A 13,400-nucleotide genomic window follows, 5' to 3' on the forward strand; every position below is an offset into this window, starting at 1 on the left:
CCTGCTGTAGTAGCTAATGAACAGATAGTGATTGCTCTTAAGAGATAACTACAGTACTTACTAGGAGCATGTCTATGGTGCCAATTTGGATTAGTCAATTAGCTTAAGTTGCATGTTTTTGGACTGTGGGGGAAACCTGGGGGAAACCCAAGTGAGCACAGGAAGTATGTGTAAACTCCGCACAGAAACGTCGGCTGGCTAGATGAGGACTAGAACCAGTGACGTTCTTTCTGTGAGGCAACAGTGTTAACCACTTGGCCAATGTCCCACCCATCTAGGAAATTAGGAGGAGGAGGAGTAGGGGTGGAAGGGGGGATTCTTCAAAACAAAGATGGCTGTTATATGGAACTTAGGGTATTTATAGTGGCTTAGGAATCGTCTGATTGGTGAATTATAAATTGAATAATGCGGGACCGGCTGCAAGCAATCATAAACCCATGATCCTCTTGAAATTAGTTTATAAATAAACTTCATGTAGTGTGGTAAAAGTACTTTTACTCCACTATTTTCCCTCAATCTTCTTTCAATTTATTTTTTATTGTCTACACTACAGGGATTGGCTAAGTAGAATAATCAGTCCTGTGATTCCCATCCAGTCAAATCTGATATTTATATGCAATGTATGCACATTACATATGTGACAAGTTCATAATTGGATTTCACATACATAAAATGCACACAGACTCACAGGGTCACCACAAATTGACTATAACAGAAGTCCCCACAGGTAAACATGTCTCTAAATCACACAGAATGAAGCATTTTGAAAATGTGAAAATGCAGATTGTTTGCTGTGAGGGTTGGGTTTTAGGAATCGCAGGAGAGATTGTACATTAGAAACATCATCACGCCTGGAGTCCCCACCAGGATATAGGAACAAGTCTGTGTGTTTGTGTGTGTGTAGGCGTTGGGCTTTAATGCTGGTGAAAGCGACTCTGTGACTCAGTGGTCAAACATGAAGACCAGTTCAGACATGATCAGGCTGATGACATAAGAATGAAGGAGATGGTCTATCCAAGTGTGTGTGCGTGCATGCTGCAGGAAATATAGTTTACAGCACCTGCCGCTGCTCTGAAAAGAGCTGCACATAATGCTTGCATGCAAATCCATTTCTGTGAACAGACCCGTCACTCAAGACCTTTTCAAATACACTGCTCCAAAAAATAAAGGGAACGCTTGGAGTTACGTTGTGTTGTTTAAGTATTTTGAGCAGTGTATTTCCCAAGTGCAACATATTTATTAACATAATAGTTTAATAACTCATTTCGAATAACTCACATCTTTTGTTTTTGCCGTCATGCTCATGACAGTAAGTAATATTTTACTATTTGCAAGATGCTAGTATTCAGCTTAAAAGTTTAGGTAAGGTAATGTAAAGGTAAGGTCTTTGGACGACAGTGCTTTTGTTCTGCAGTCAATCAAAAATTATCATTTCTTAAGGTTAATAATTTTGACCTCAGCAGTTTTTACATTTGTTTTAAATGCATATTTATTCTTTATTCTCTTTTAACTGAAAGAAATAAGAACTTCAAAAGAAAGATATAATAGGAGATACTGTGAAAAATGTACTTACTCTGTACAACATCACTTGGGTAACGTTTTTAAAAGAATTAGATTTTGACTGGATGGCTAATAATTTAGCCTTAAAATGTACATGCATGAGTAGGGGTGTAACGGATCTAGGCATGAGCCGGTATAAGATACTGACAGTATGATAACCTTGGATATAAATATCACGGTATTGTGCTCACTGCTCTAAAATATGTTCTTTTTAAATGTCTGGGTAAAAACAAATGCTTTTTTCCCCCTTTGAACACAATATATTTTAATTTGACAAACCTTCAGAATATTTTGGAGCAGTAAACATGTCAGGCTAAATAATACAAATGAATCATTGACTTCTGCTGTCTTCATTAGTTTCAAAAGCACAGATTTCTTTACCATTTAAAACAGCATCTTTGGATGTCTTTTCTTCTGGAGATACTGTTGTCCTAAAAAAACTAAAAAGAAATGTAAATTAAAACTCTTACTCATACCTTAGGAACGGTGTAGCAGACAATTTTGATGGTTTTAAAACCTTGACTTTTCCAAACCGCGGTATGCCTTGAACATGGTTATCTTCCCATACCTAAACGAATCACAACCCACAGTTCGGAACGCACATGACCTGCGGATTAATAGCTTTTTTGAACTTGTAGGTTAATCCAACATTTATAACAAATGCAGAGAGATCGCCTCCTGTGTCATTCACATCAAATGTATGAAAGCATTTTGGCTTCTTTTGTAAAATATAATAATGACGAAAGAAGTTGTGGTGGGACCTAAATGCTTTCAAGGTGTTTTCTGTTACTGTTTGTTTAGCCTGCATTAATGCATTCAGTGCAAAGCTGTATGATTAATCATTAAAAGATCATGATCTCAATTCAGAACCGCACAACATGAATGATAAATAATGATTTGCATTTGTTTATTAATCTTTCTAAGCGCTGCATTCAAATCTGTGTTTGATCAAGAGAGATTCAGTTTTTACACTTTTCCTGTTAGTTACACATGGTGAAATAACACAGAAGAACTGGGAGAACAGTTTATAGTTCAGATAGAAACACTGATGTTTATGGTAAAGAATAAAACACTGTTTAATGGAACTTGACGCTGGTGAATGTTGTAGTAATTACATTGTTTAACCAACAGGTGGTGACAAACAACCATCAAAATTATATCACTGAATAGGTTTTCTGTGTGAATTGTTGAATCAATAATTGAAAATAAATATGATATGTTGTAGATGTTAGATTTCTATATGTAGCATTATCAGCAACAGTAGCAAAGATCATTTTTCCTATTGAACATTTTTTTTCTTTTTTCAGCTGATTCTTTTATTTTTATTAAAATTACAGGTTCTAAAATCTTTTTGTTAAAACCAATGGTTTTTGCAGTAATATTTTTGTATAAATGGACAGCAAATTACATTTTGCTGATCTGAAAAATGGTCCGATCCATGACTCAACCGTAGTGTGATCCGAACCGTGAGATTTGTGATCCATTACACTACTACGCATGAGTATCTGAATCATGAAACTGTATGACGCTAAGTGAAGTTTCTTAAAATAATTTCGAGAGGAGCATGTGTTATGATTGACTGCAGCTGGTCACCCGTCTACAATCAGTAGTTAGCCAATCAGATTAATCCAAACTCCCTATAAGTAGCCTAGCTAGAACTACTCCATTACCTTCGTTTTCCGAAGAAACCCCCCATCCACCCCTTCTCCTCTTTTCCTCCTTTACCACTGGGAGCTCTCGAGAACCACCTGATCTTGTACTCCCCTTACATGCTCTATCAACCAGGCTGGATCCCTGGGCTCAACTATCTCAGAGCTCAGGGTTTTTTTCCGGGACAGCATGCCAAACCTGCTAACATTTGTCAAACAATATCTAAGTGTGAACTCTTGAAAGTTCTGTCATGAAGTGTTACGAAAATTATTATAAAATCATCATCATTTTTCATAAATCAGTATTCACTCTTCATATCTTGAATTGTGACATAATAAAGCAAACTCTGAGCACAAATCATGCTTATCCTTGTTGAAAATCAATTTTTATTTCTATTTTTTTAAGATGATGCACAGTCTGTTCAAGTTGGCATTTGTCTAGCTTTCTACCAAATGACAGATGAATTGGCACCAAAATATTGTTTGACTGAAAACACAGCATTTGACATCAACTGCAAAACAAACACGGGAGTCTTACTCCTCTTCTCTTCTCTTCTCTTCTCTTCTCTTCTCTTCTCTTCTCTTCTCTTCTCTTCTCTTCTCTTCTCTTCTCTTCTCTATAAATCAAGACTGTATATTTTGCAGTGCTTTCAGTACACAGAATGGTTGGTTTCATTTAATTTCAATAGGCGTGTCAGTTCTTGGCCTAAATGAGGAATAATAAAAATCTAATCGCCTGTTTGAAATTTAAGGATGTCCAGATCCGATCATGTGATCACGCGGTTTCAGACTCAATCAGGATCAGATGTTACCTCCCGATCAGGATGTATATAAATATTCTGATTATTTTTAAAACGCACAACGCTATTGACTTTTTAGTGCCATTGATGGGAACAGAAACAGGCTTAAACCTGGCATGGTAGAGATGTTAGTTTTCATTAATAAAAACGTACATTTCCTTCTGTGAAACTTACAACTGTGATGACAGTAAGAGTTAGGAGTGCAGTAATAAAAGCACATTACTGGCTTTGCAAACACTGTGGCATTTTTTTTGTTTGGTGTTGAGCTGCTGTTTGTTTTTATATTAGATTTGTTTTATATTTACTGTTGCACTAAAATCCAAAAGTGAAGAATTGATGTTATTTATTACTTGATTGTTCAAGCTACCTCACAGAAGTGCTCTGTTTGTTAACCGTTGTTGAATGTTAAAATAAGGTGAAGTAAATAAAACGTAAGGATCTGAAAATGCTGGATCTGTTTCTTCACTTTTCTTTATTATTATTTTTTTATGTATTATAGAAGAATCGGATCGGGTTTCGGTAGATACTCCAAATCAAATGATTCAGACTCGAGGGCAAAATAACCTGATCGGGACTTATATTGAATGTGTCCTGGGATAAAATGAATAAATAAATGTTTTATAGTCATTTAAAATGTACCATAATTGAGATATTTTGTTAAGTACAGGTCTTACCAAGTATGTTGTTTCATATTTGCATTATGCTGAATCATGTTTTGAGATCTTATTTAATTTAAAACATTAGACACTCGCATGCTTTATGCACGTAAATGTGTACATTTTCCATTCTTTACGGACATTTTTATATTGTTGTCACTTAGTTTTTTTGTTATAATATTGACTATTTATGGAAACGGCATTCATTTTGGAAAAAGGAGCATTTTATTAAAGGTATATTAAAAGGTTTTATTAAAAACATTTTACCCTCATTTCCTTTTTATAAAATTATTTCACTATGGATATAAAAATAGTTACTCAGCACAAAAAAAGCAGGGCTACAAAATGCTAATTATTGGTAAAAATAGTTATTTTGGAACTTCTTTTTTCAGTTTTGGGCAGTTTTGTTGGTCAATTTGGAGCAAATAAATAATTTCATCCTGTTTCCTGCTTTTGAACAGAATTATTATTACATTAAAATGGTTTAGACATAATTATGTGGGTCTGTCATGGATTTCAGAGTTTGTATGTGTGTTTATACTGAGAAATTTGCATCTATGAGTGTGAGGTTTTTTTTTTTTTTTATTGTGACTGCGCAAAAGAGCACAAATTCTGTTTAGCCTTTATTCATTCATTCGTTTTCCTTCAGCTTAGTCACTTTATTCATCAGGGATAACCACAGCAGAATGAACCACCAACTTATCCAGCATACAGTATGTTTTACACAGCGGATGCCCTATTAGCCGCAACCCAGTATTGGGAAATGCCCATACACACAAAATATATATACACACACACACACTCATACACTACGGCCAATTTAGTTAATCCAATTCACCTATAGCTAATGTTTTTGGACTGTGGGGGCAACCGGAGCACCTGAAGGAATTTCACATCAACACAGGAGAACATCAAACTCCACACAGAAATGCCAACTGGCCTAGCCTGGACTCGAACCAGCGACCCTCTTGCTGTGAGGCGACATCGCTAACCTCGGAGCCACTGTGTCTCCCTGCTTAGCCTTTAGTATATGGAAAATAATATTTTATAGTTTTTTTATATTCATATTATGTAAACACACTATAATTATAAAGGTTAAAATCATTCAAATAAATGCAGTTTTAGTAATCATGAGGAAAATTATTATACAGTGTCAGATTGCACCATTATGTCTTTTCATTTTTCATTCCTTTAATACCAGTTTTAACACATCTTAATCTGTTTTTATTGATTTTTAATCATTTTTATTCATTGTCGTTTTTATTTCTCACACTTGTTTCTTTATTCTTCTTTGAATTACCATTGTGTATGAAAGGTGCTATATACAGTTGAAGTCAGAATTATTAGCCCCCCTTTGAATTTGTTTTTCATTTTTTAATATTTCCCAAATTATGTTTAACAGAGCAAGGAAATTTTCACAGTATTTCTGATTATATTTTTTCTTCTGGAGAAAGTCTTATTTGTTTTATTTCGACTAGAATAAAAAGCAGTTTTTAATTTTTTTTAAAACCAATTTTAAGGTCAAAATTATTCGCCCCTTTAAGCTAATTTGTTTTCGCTAGTCTACAGAACAAACCATCGTTATACAATAACTTGCCTAATTACCCTAACCTGCCTAGTTAACCTAATTAACCTAGTTAAGCCTTTAAATGTCACGTTAAGCTGTATAGAACTGTCTTAAAAAATATCTAGTCAAATATTATTTACTGTCATCATGAAAAAGATAGAAATGAGTTATTAAAACTATTATGATTAGAAATGTGTTGTAAAGAGGCTTGAACCAGCGAGCTTCTTGCTGTGAGGTGACAGTGCTACCCACTGCTCTGCCCTACTTTTTGTTTTTATATATCAAATATTATATTTTTAAGATTTATTTTTTTTACACTGGCATTGTTGTCTTCCATACACTCATTTAAAAACTGCTTTAATGTCATAGTCTAAGATTTGGTCAAATATTTACAAAACATTGGGTTAATTTTTTTTTGCAATTTTTAATATCACTTTTCAACCCAATGCTTATGTTTGTCCATATTTGACCAAGTGTTGTGTTTTTAGAGTGTTTGTAACGTGTGTGTGTGTGTGTGTGTGTGTGTACGGTTTTAAAATTGACATACAAGACTAAGCCTGTCACGATATCTTTTTTTGTTGTACGATATATTGCACCTAAATATATTACGATAAACAATATTATCGTCATTTTAAGACCATTTTATGTCACTCATTATACAATGCCAGAATGATAATCTAATATCATCACAATGCAAGTACACTCTTCCAAATGAACATATCATATTTTATTCTCAGTAATATTTAATTTAATTATAGTCATTTTACCAGTTTAATAATGAGGCATTGGAATCAGAATGTGAAAACGCATATACTAAATAAATAATAATAAATGTTAACAGAAAAGTGCAAGATCAAGAGTAACAGAGGCTGTGATATCTGCTAGCAGATCTATTTTCAGTCATCAGACACCCACATGAAAATATACTATAGTAATTTATGGTAAATACTACAGTGTTTTTAACCATGTTGACTCTCTTATACCGCCAATAGAGATGGAGATGTTGCACAATCAGCTAAAATGTTGCTAGAATTAGTTTTTGTGTATGGGCGATATATATATTGCATCCCCAAAAATGATTGAGGTCATGTCCATGTGCTGTGTGATTAAGTTGTTATTGTGACAGGCCTACACAAGAGTTAAGTTTCATCTTTGATCCATGTAGACAAACATGCCTTATATAATGCTCACAGTAAATATGTGTTTGCAGATCTGAAAAGCATTTTTGTTCAGAGTGAAAAGCTCACACAGAGATGTTTTTTTTTCCTCTTTCTCTCCTTTACTGAACAAGAATCTGTCCAGCCATCTGTTCTGGCAAGAGAAGAGAAGAAGAGCAAGAAAAAAAACAGGCAGGAAAGCGGGCGTCTTGTCTTGGTATTAATTGGCTTGGATGGATGCGGAGCTTATGTGACTGAAATGACCCTGTGAATCGGCACATTTTTAAGATGTCAGAAACCGGAGAGTCCGAAAATCTCCCAGAACACACCATGGAGGAAACGTCACCTCAGTGCTGTACTACAAACACGGAGGACTGTCAAAAGTCCAGCCAGGTGATGATCAGCGGTGTAAAGTGACCCATTACAAACACTCAAATTACTAGTAGTTTTATCAGGAATTGCACTTTACTAAATAGTTTTTAAATGTGAACTTTAACTTGAGTACATTTTTTGTACGGTATCTGTGCAGTTTTTCTTCAAATGCAGGCACTAGTTTATACAGTATTTTTATTAATTTATTTTCAGCTGTCATTGGCTAAGTACATACATTTCAAAGTAAATAAATGTATCACCCATAGAAAATCCAGTGGTGAATTACAAATACTGCAATTGAGTAGTTTTCCTCAGCAATTGTACTGTAATAAATAGTCTTGAGTACTTTTTTTTTTTTTTAAGTGCTCTGTTGGTATTTTTAATGCCCTCCCAGCAGGCACAGGACATCAACATGATGTCAGATTGACGTTGTACGGTACCTCAACAACATGAGGGATGTTGCATTTTGTTTGGAAATGAAAATCGGGTTGACTTCAGAACCCAATGTCAGGCTGACGTCAACGTCCAACGTAAAATCAACCAAATATCAACGTCTAATGATGTTACAGCTTGACCTTGTGTGGAAGTTATCACTATGACGTCTATCAGACATGGATTTGGCTTGCCATATCTGACGAATAAATGTGAGTATTTGACGTCAATATGAGGTCAACTTAAATTGTTGGATACTGGTCACTTTCTAACACAACCTAAAATCAACCAAATATCAACGCCTAATGATGTTACAGCTTGACGTTGTGTGGAAGTTATCACTATAACGTCTATCAGACATGGATTTGGCTTGCCATACCTGACGAATAAATGTCAGTATTTGACGTCAATATGACATTGATTTAAAATGTTGGATATTGGTCACTTTCTAACGCAACCTAAAATCAACCAAATATCAACATCATTATTGGACGTCAAAATAACATTGTCCTTAGGCTGTCTAGCCTGTCTGGCTAGACATCGAATTTTGGTCACCTGACGTGACAACCTATATCTAACCTAATATTAACGTCTTATGATGTTGTGTGCTTGCTGGGATGTTTTCCTTCAAATGCAGGCACTAGTTTATACAGTGTTAATTTATTTATTTTCAGCTGTGATTGGCCAAGTACATACATTTATAAAGTAAATCAATTTATCGCGCATAGAAAAATCCAGTGGTGGATTACAAATACTGCAATTGAGTAGCTTTTCTCAGTAACTGTACTGTAATAAATAGTCGTTAAAAATTAAGTACTTTTTAGTGCTCTGTTGGTATTTTAATGCCCTCCCATTAAAATGCACAGGGACATCAGCATGATGTCAGATTGACGTTGAAACCCAACATTGTGGGGACGTTGGATTTTGTTTGGAAAATGAAAGTCGGGTTGACGTCAGAACCCAAGGTCAAGCCGAGGTCAATGTCCAACGTTTAACCTAATATCAACCAAATATCAACATCTCATGATGTTACAGCTTGACGTTGTGTGGACGTTACCACTATGACGTCTGTCAGACATTGGATTTTGTTTGCCATACCTGTCAGTATTTGACATCAATATGATGTTGGTTTGAGATGTTGGCTCTGTTGAATATTGGTCCCCTTCTAACACAACCTAAAATCAACCAAATATCAACTTCATTATTGGACGTCAAAGAAACATTGTCCTTAGACGCTGGCTAGACATTGTATTTGGCCACCTGACGTCACAACTTAAATCTAACCTAATATTAACGTCTTATGATGTTGTGTGCCTGCTAGGCTGTTTTCCTTTAAAATTAGCCATTAGTTTATACAGTGTTTATTTATTTTTTTTTATTCAAAGCTGTGATTGGCTGAGCAGAATAATAAGTCATTCCTGTGATTCCCATCCCATCAAATTATGCATAAACTAATCCAGTGGTATAAAGTAATGAGTTACAAATACTCAAATTACTGTAGTTGAGTAGTTTTTCTCAGGAATTGTACTTAATTTTTTAAAAACATTTTAGTGCTGTATCAGTACTTTTAATGAGCTGTTTTCCTTTTAAAATCCAAGCACTAGTTTATTCTATTAATGTCTACAGTGATTGGATAAGCAGAATAATCAATCCTGTGATTCCCGTCCAATCAAATCATGCATAGACAAATCCAGTGGTGTAAAGTAACAAATTACAAACGCTCCTATTACTGTAATTAAGTAGTCTTTTCTGAGAAATTGTACTTTTGCACTTTAACCTAAAGTACATATTGGGGTTGTATCAGTACATTTACTCCACTATATTCCCCCAATCTACTTTCATATGTACATTTTTTTTATAGTCTATAGCAGGCATGATCAAACTCGATCCTTGAGGGCCGGTGTCCCTGCAGAGTTTTGCTAATCCAGCGCTAATCAAACACACCTAAACACCCTAATTAGTGTCTTCAAGATCACTAGAAAGCTACAAGCAGGTGTGTTTGATTAGGGTTGGTGCAAAACTATGCAGGGACACCGGCCCTCCAGGATCGAGTTTGCCCATCCCTGGTCTACAGTGATTGGCTGAGTAGAATAATTTAATTCAGTGATTTCACGTCCAATCAAATCTGATATTTATATAAACTACATATGTGGCATAAAAGTTCATGTTTGCATTTCACATATATAAAATGTCATATATACAACGTGTATTTCAAAATATTTATCAACCATTGGAATTACACATGTACATATGTTGAAATATATTAGCTATAATTTTATATATGTGTTCATATGTGGCCACTTATGTAGTATTTGTTTCACAAGTGGCCACATTTGAACATGCATGTACATTTAATATTTCCAGTGCACTGAAAAAAATTATTCAAAGATGATTCCTTGGATTTACTAATTTTTTTTACGTTAAGTGGTTGTAAACAATTTATTTGGGTTGAATTTGAACAAACAAATTAAGTTGAATTTCCTTAAATTTAATTAGTTTGTTTAAATTCAACACAAATAAATTGTTTGCAACAGTTTTGCAGAGATCATTTTTTTCAGTGAGGTTGTGTCAAATATGAAATTTGCATGTATTTGCATCAGTTTTCTATGAAGTAAATTAATGTTTTATTTTCAAATAAATGCTCAAAATTGCATGATTATAAGGTTATTTCCACAGTACAGTACTTCCTTCTCTTGAGTACTTTTAGAAGGGCTTGTTTTCTTATGCATTGAGTATGATTTACAACAGATACTTTTACTCTAATTGCAGTACGATATTTATTAAATTTACTTTTACTTGAGTATGATTTTATACTCTAATACCTGTTGCCATCAATTTAGCATCTTTGATATAATTTAATTGTTTTCCTTTTTATTTTTGCAGCCAAAATCAGAGGATAACCACGAGCATCTTACAAAGAAGCTGAAGGTAAGTCCGGAGTTCAATGAACTCTTTAAAACACCCTCCATGCAGAGCATTTTACTTTCGTTTATGGGCTTATTTACCTTTCTGTCTTCCCAGGCGTTTATGTTAGATTGATGTGGCTATACGGAGCTGAATATTGCTTTTTCAATCATTCTCTCTCCTCAGCTGTTTGCTAGCGCCTGCTTAACCTCGACGGTTATGTGTCTCAGTCAAAATACCATTAGTAAACATTGCATTCAGTCCCCTGATAGTACAAAGTTACCCAGCGCCATCATATAAATCACATCAGCAGCTCTCAGGCAGTCTGGGAGCAGGTCCAAATAGGTTAAAAATAGCGTAGTTACACTTTTCACCCGGTATTGTTGATCTGGTGATCGAGAAATGCAATCACCGGAGCATTAAAATCACAGCTTAATTTGCAGGAAAATAATGAGCAGAGCTGGCTAGATTACTTGTAATTTGTAATCAGTAATGGATTACAATTGATATGACGATTTGTAGTCTGAAGTAGAATCTCTTCGATTGTACATTTATGGTAAAGTAATCTGACTACTTTTGGATTACAAGTCAATTACTTTTGTGCCTATTTGATGCCACATATTAAATTGTGGATTTTTCTTTTATGCAAAAAAAATCATTATAATGCTAAGTAAAGATGTTCTGAGAAGATATTTTGTCAAATAAAAACTCAATTTTTGGATTTTGCATTGCTCAGCACTTAGTTTAGACTGTTTAATTTATGCAGTTAAAGTATAGATTAATGGAAAGCTTATTTTTTTAGCTTTTAAGTGATCCATAAATCTCAATTAAAGAAGTGGACACATATGACCAGGGTGTGAATTACAGGGGGGTTTGGGAGGTACATGATGTTGAGGGAGGGAGGGAGGGGGGGGGGTCTGAGAAAACAAACGAGATGTATGGGGGACCCTTTGAATCTGAGAAAAAGTTTACTCTTATCTGTATTTTAAATGACAAAGTTAATAATTAAAATGATAGATATCCATTTGACCACCCCTATAACGGTTCATACCATTGTGAATGCATAATTGTGAGAATCCATCTATGCAAGAAAAAAGTCATTCAACAGTCTGAAACCGGCAGATTTACAGCAGCGATGACACTGTAAGAGTTCAAAAGACTGATTTCTCACAAGATAGATGTTTGTTTCTACATATAGCCTAAAAGTAAAGTCAAATTAGATGTGTAGTTCGTATAGTTTGACTAGAGTGGAAAATCAGGTCAGAATACACTAAATAGCCCATCCCACTGAAAACCGAAAAACATTTTTATTAATACACTAGATGTAATTTAAATAAATACATACATTTGATTCACTGAAGCATGTATTACACAAACTAACGTTACCGAAAATCTTGATTTATTATTAACGGCTAAATTTGTAGTCTAAAGTAGAATCTCTTCGATTGTACATTAATGGTAAAGTAATCTGACTACTTTTGGATTACATTTATATTACTTTTGTGCTGATTTGATGTCACATTGAATTTTGGATTATTCTTTTATGCCAAAAAGTCATTTAAATAAGTAAAGATCATGTTCTGTGAATATCTTTAGTATCTCCTACTGTAAATAAATCAAAACTCAATTTTCAATTTGTATTCTGCATTGCTAAGCACTTCAATTAGACAATTTATTTATGTGATTTAAAGTACACATTGATGGAAAATGTATTTATTTAGCTTTCAAGTGATCCATAAATTTAAATTGACACTTATGACTATTTTTTGGGCTATAATCACATTTTGTTTTGTATTGTTTTCATATATTTTACCAACAAAACCACAGTAAATTACTATAAAGAAGAGTCAGGTTAACAGTTTCATAGGCAACCACAATACAAAAACCACAACATGAAACAATATGAGGTGTGTGTGTTACAGACTAAAGGGAAATTAATTCGAAGCGCGGCTGTATGTGATGAGTCTGTTTCCACAGACGAGAACAGCAAGGTAGGTTTCACTCTAATCATGTTTGCACTCTTACAGTTTTTGTTGTTGTTGTTGTTATTATTATTATTATTATTATTACTACAAGTTTATATGGATTCATCTGTGAGTGAATCAAGACTAACTATTGCTCCTGTTAATGTTCGAATAAATCCGTACTTTAAGCTAACAAGCCTTTGCATGCAGTTGTGTGTGTTGTTGTTAAAGTATCTGAGGCAATAGATGTAGAGGCTCCGCCTACTTCTGGAAAGTGAGCAGGAATCAACTGCTCATTTGCATTTAGTTTTAAAATCTAGTCCACCTTAAAAAATCAGC

At 34.4% G+C, this 13,400-nt stretch overlaps 1 protein-coding gene across 4 annotated transcripts in view; it reads left to right on the forward strand.

Moving 5' to 3' along the window:
- Nucleotides 1-13,400, forward strand: part of arpp21 (cAMP-regulated phosphoprotein, 21) — a 164,859-nt gene that overhangs the window by 128,891 nt on the left and 22,568 nt on the right. For 3 of the 4 annotated variants that reach the window (XM_056479692.1, XM_056479696.1, XM_056479695.1), the window contains exons 2-4: nt 7,524-7,782; nt 11,077-11,121; nt 13,020-13,088. In XM_056479692.1, coding sequence (XP_056335667.1) covers nt 7,678-7,782; nt 11,077-11,121; nt 13,020-13,088 — 219 coding nt within the window. In that variant the 5' untranslated portion in view covers nt 7,524-7,677. The remainder of the gene's footprint in view (nt 1-7,523; nt 7,783-11,076; nt 11,122-13,019; nt 13,089-13,400) is intronic. The other variant, XM_056479693.1, reaches the window with a different exon arrangement.

This window comes from Danio aesculapii, chromosome 19 (assembly GCF_903798145.1).
Source record: "Danio aesculapii chromosome 19, fDanAes4.1, whole genome shotgun sequence".
NCBI classification, from domain to species: domain Eukaryota; kingdom Metazoa; phylum Chordata; class Actinopteri; order Cypriniformes; family Danionidae; genus Danio; species Danio aesculapii.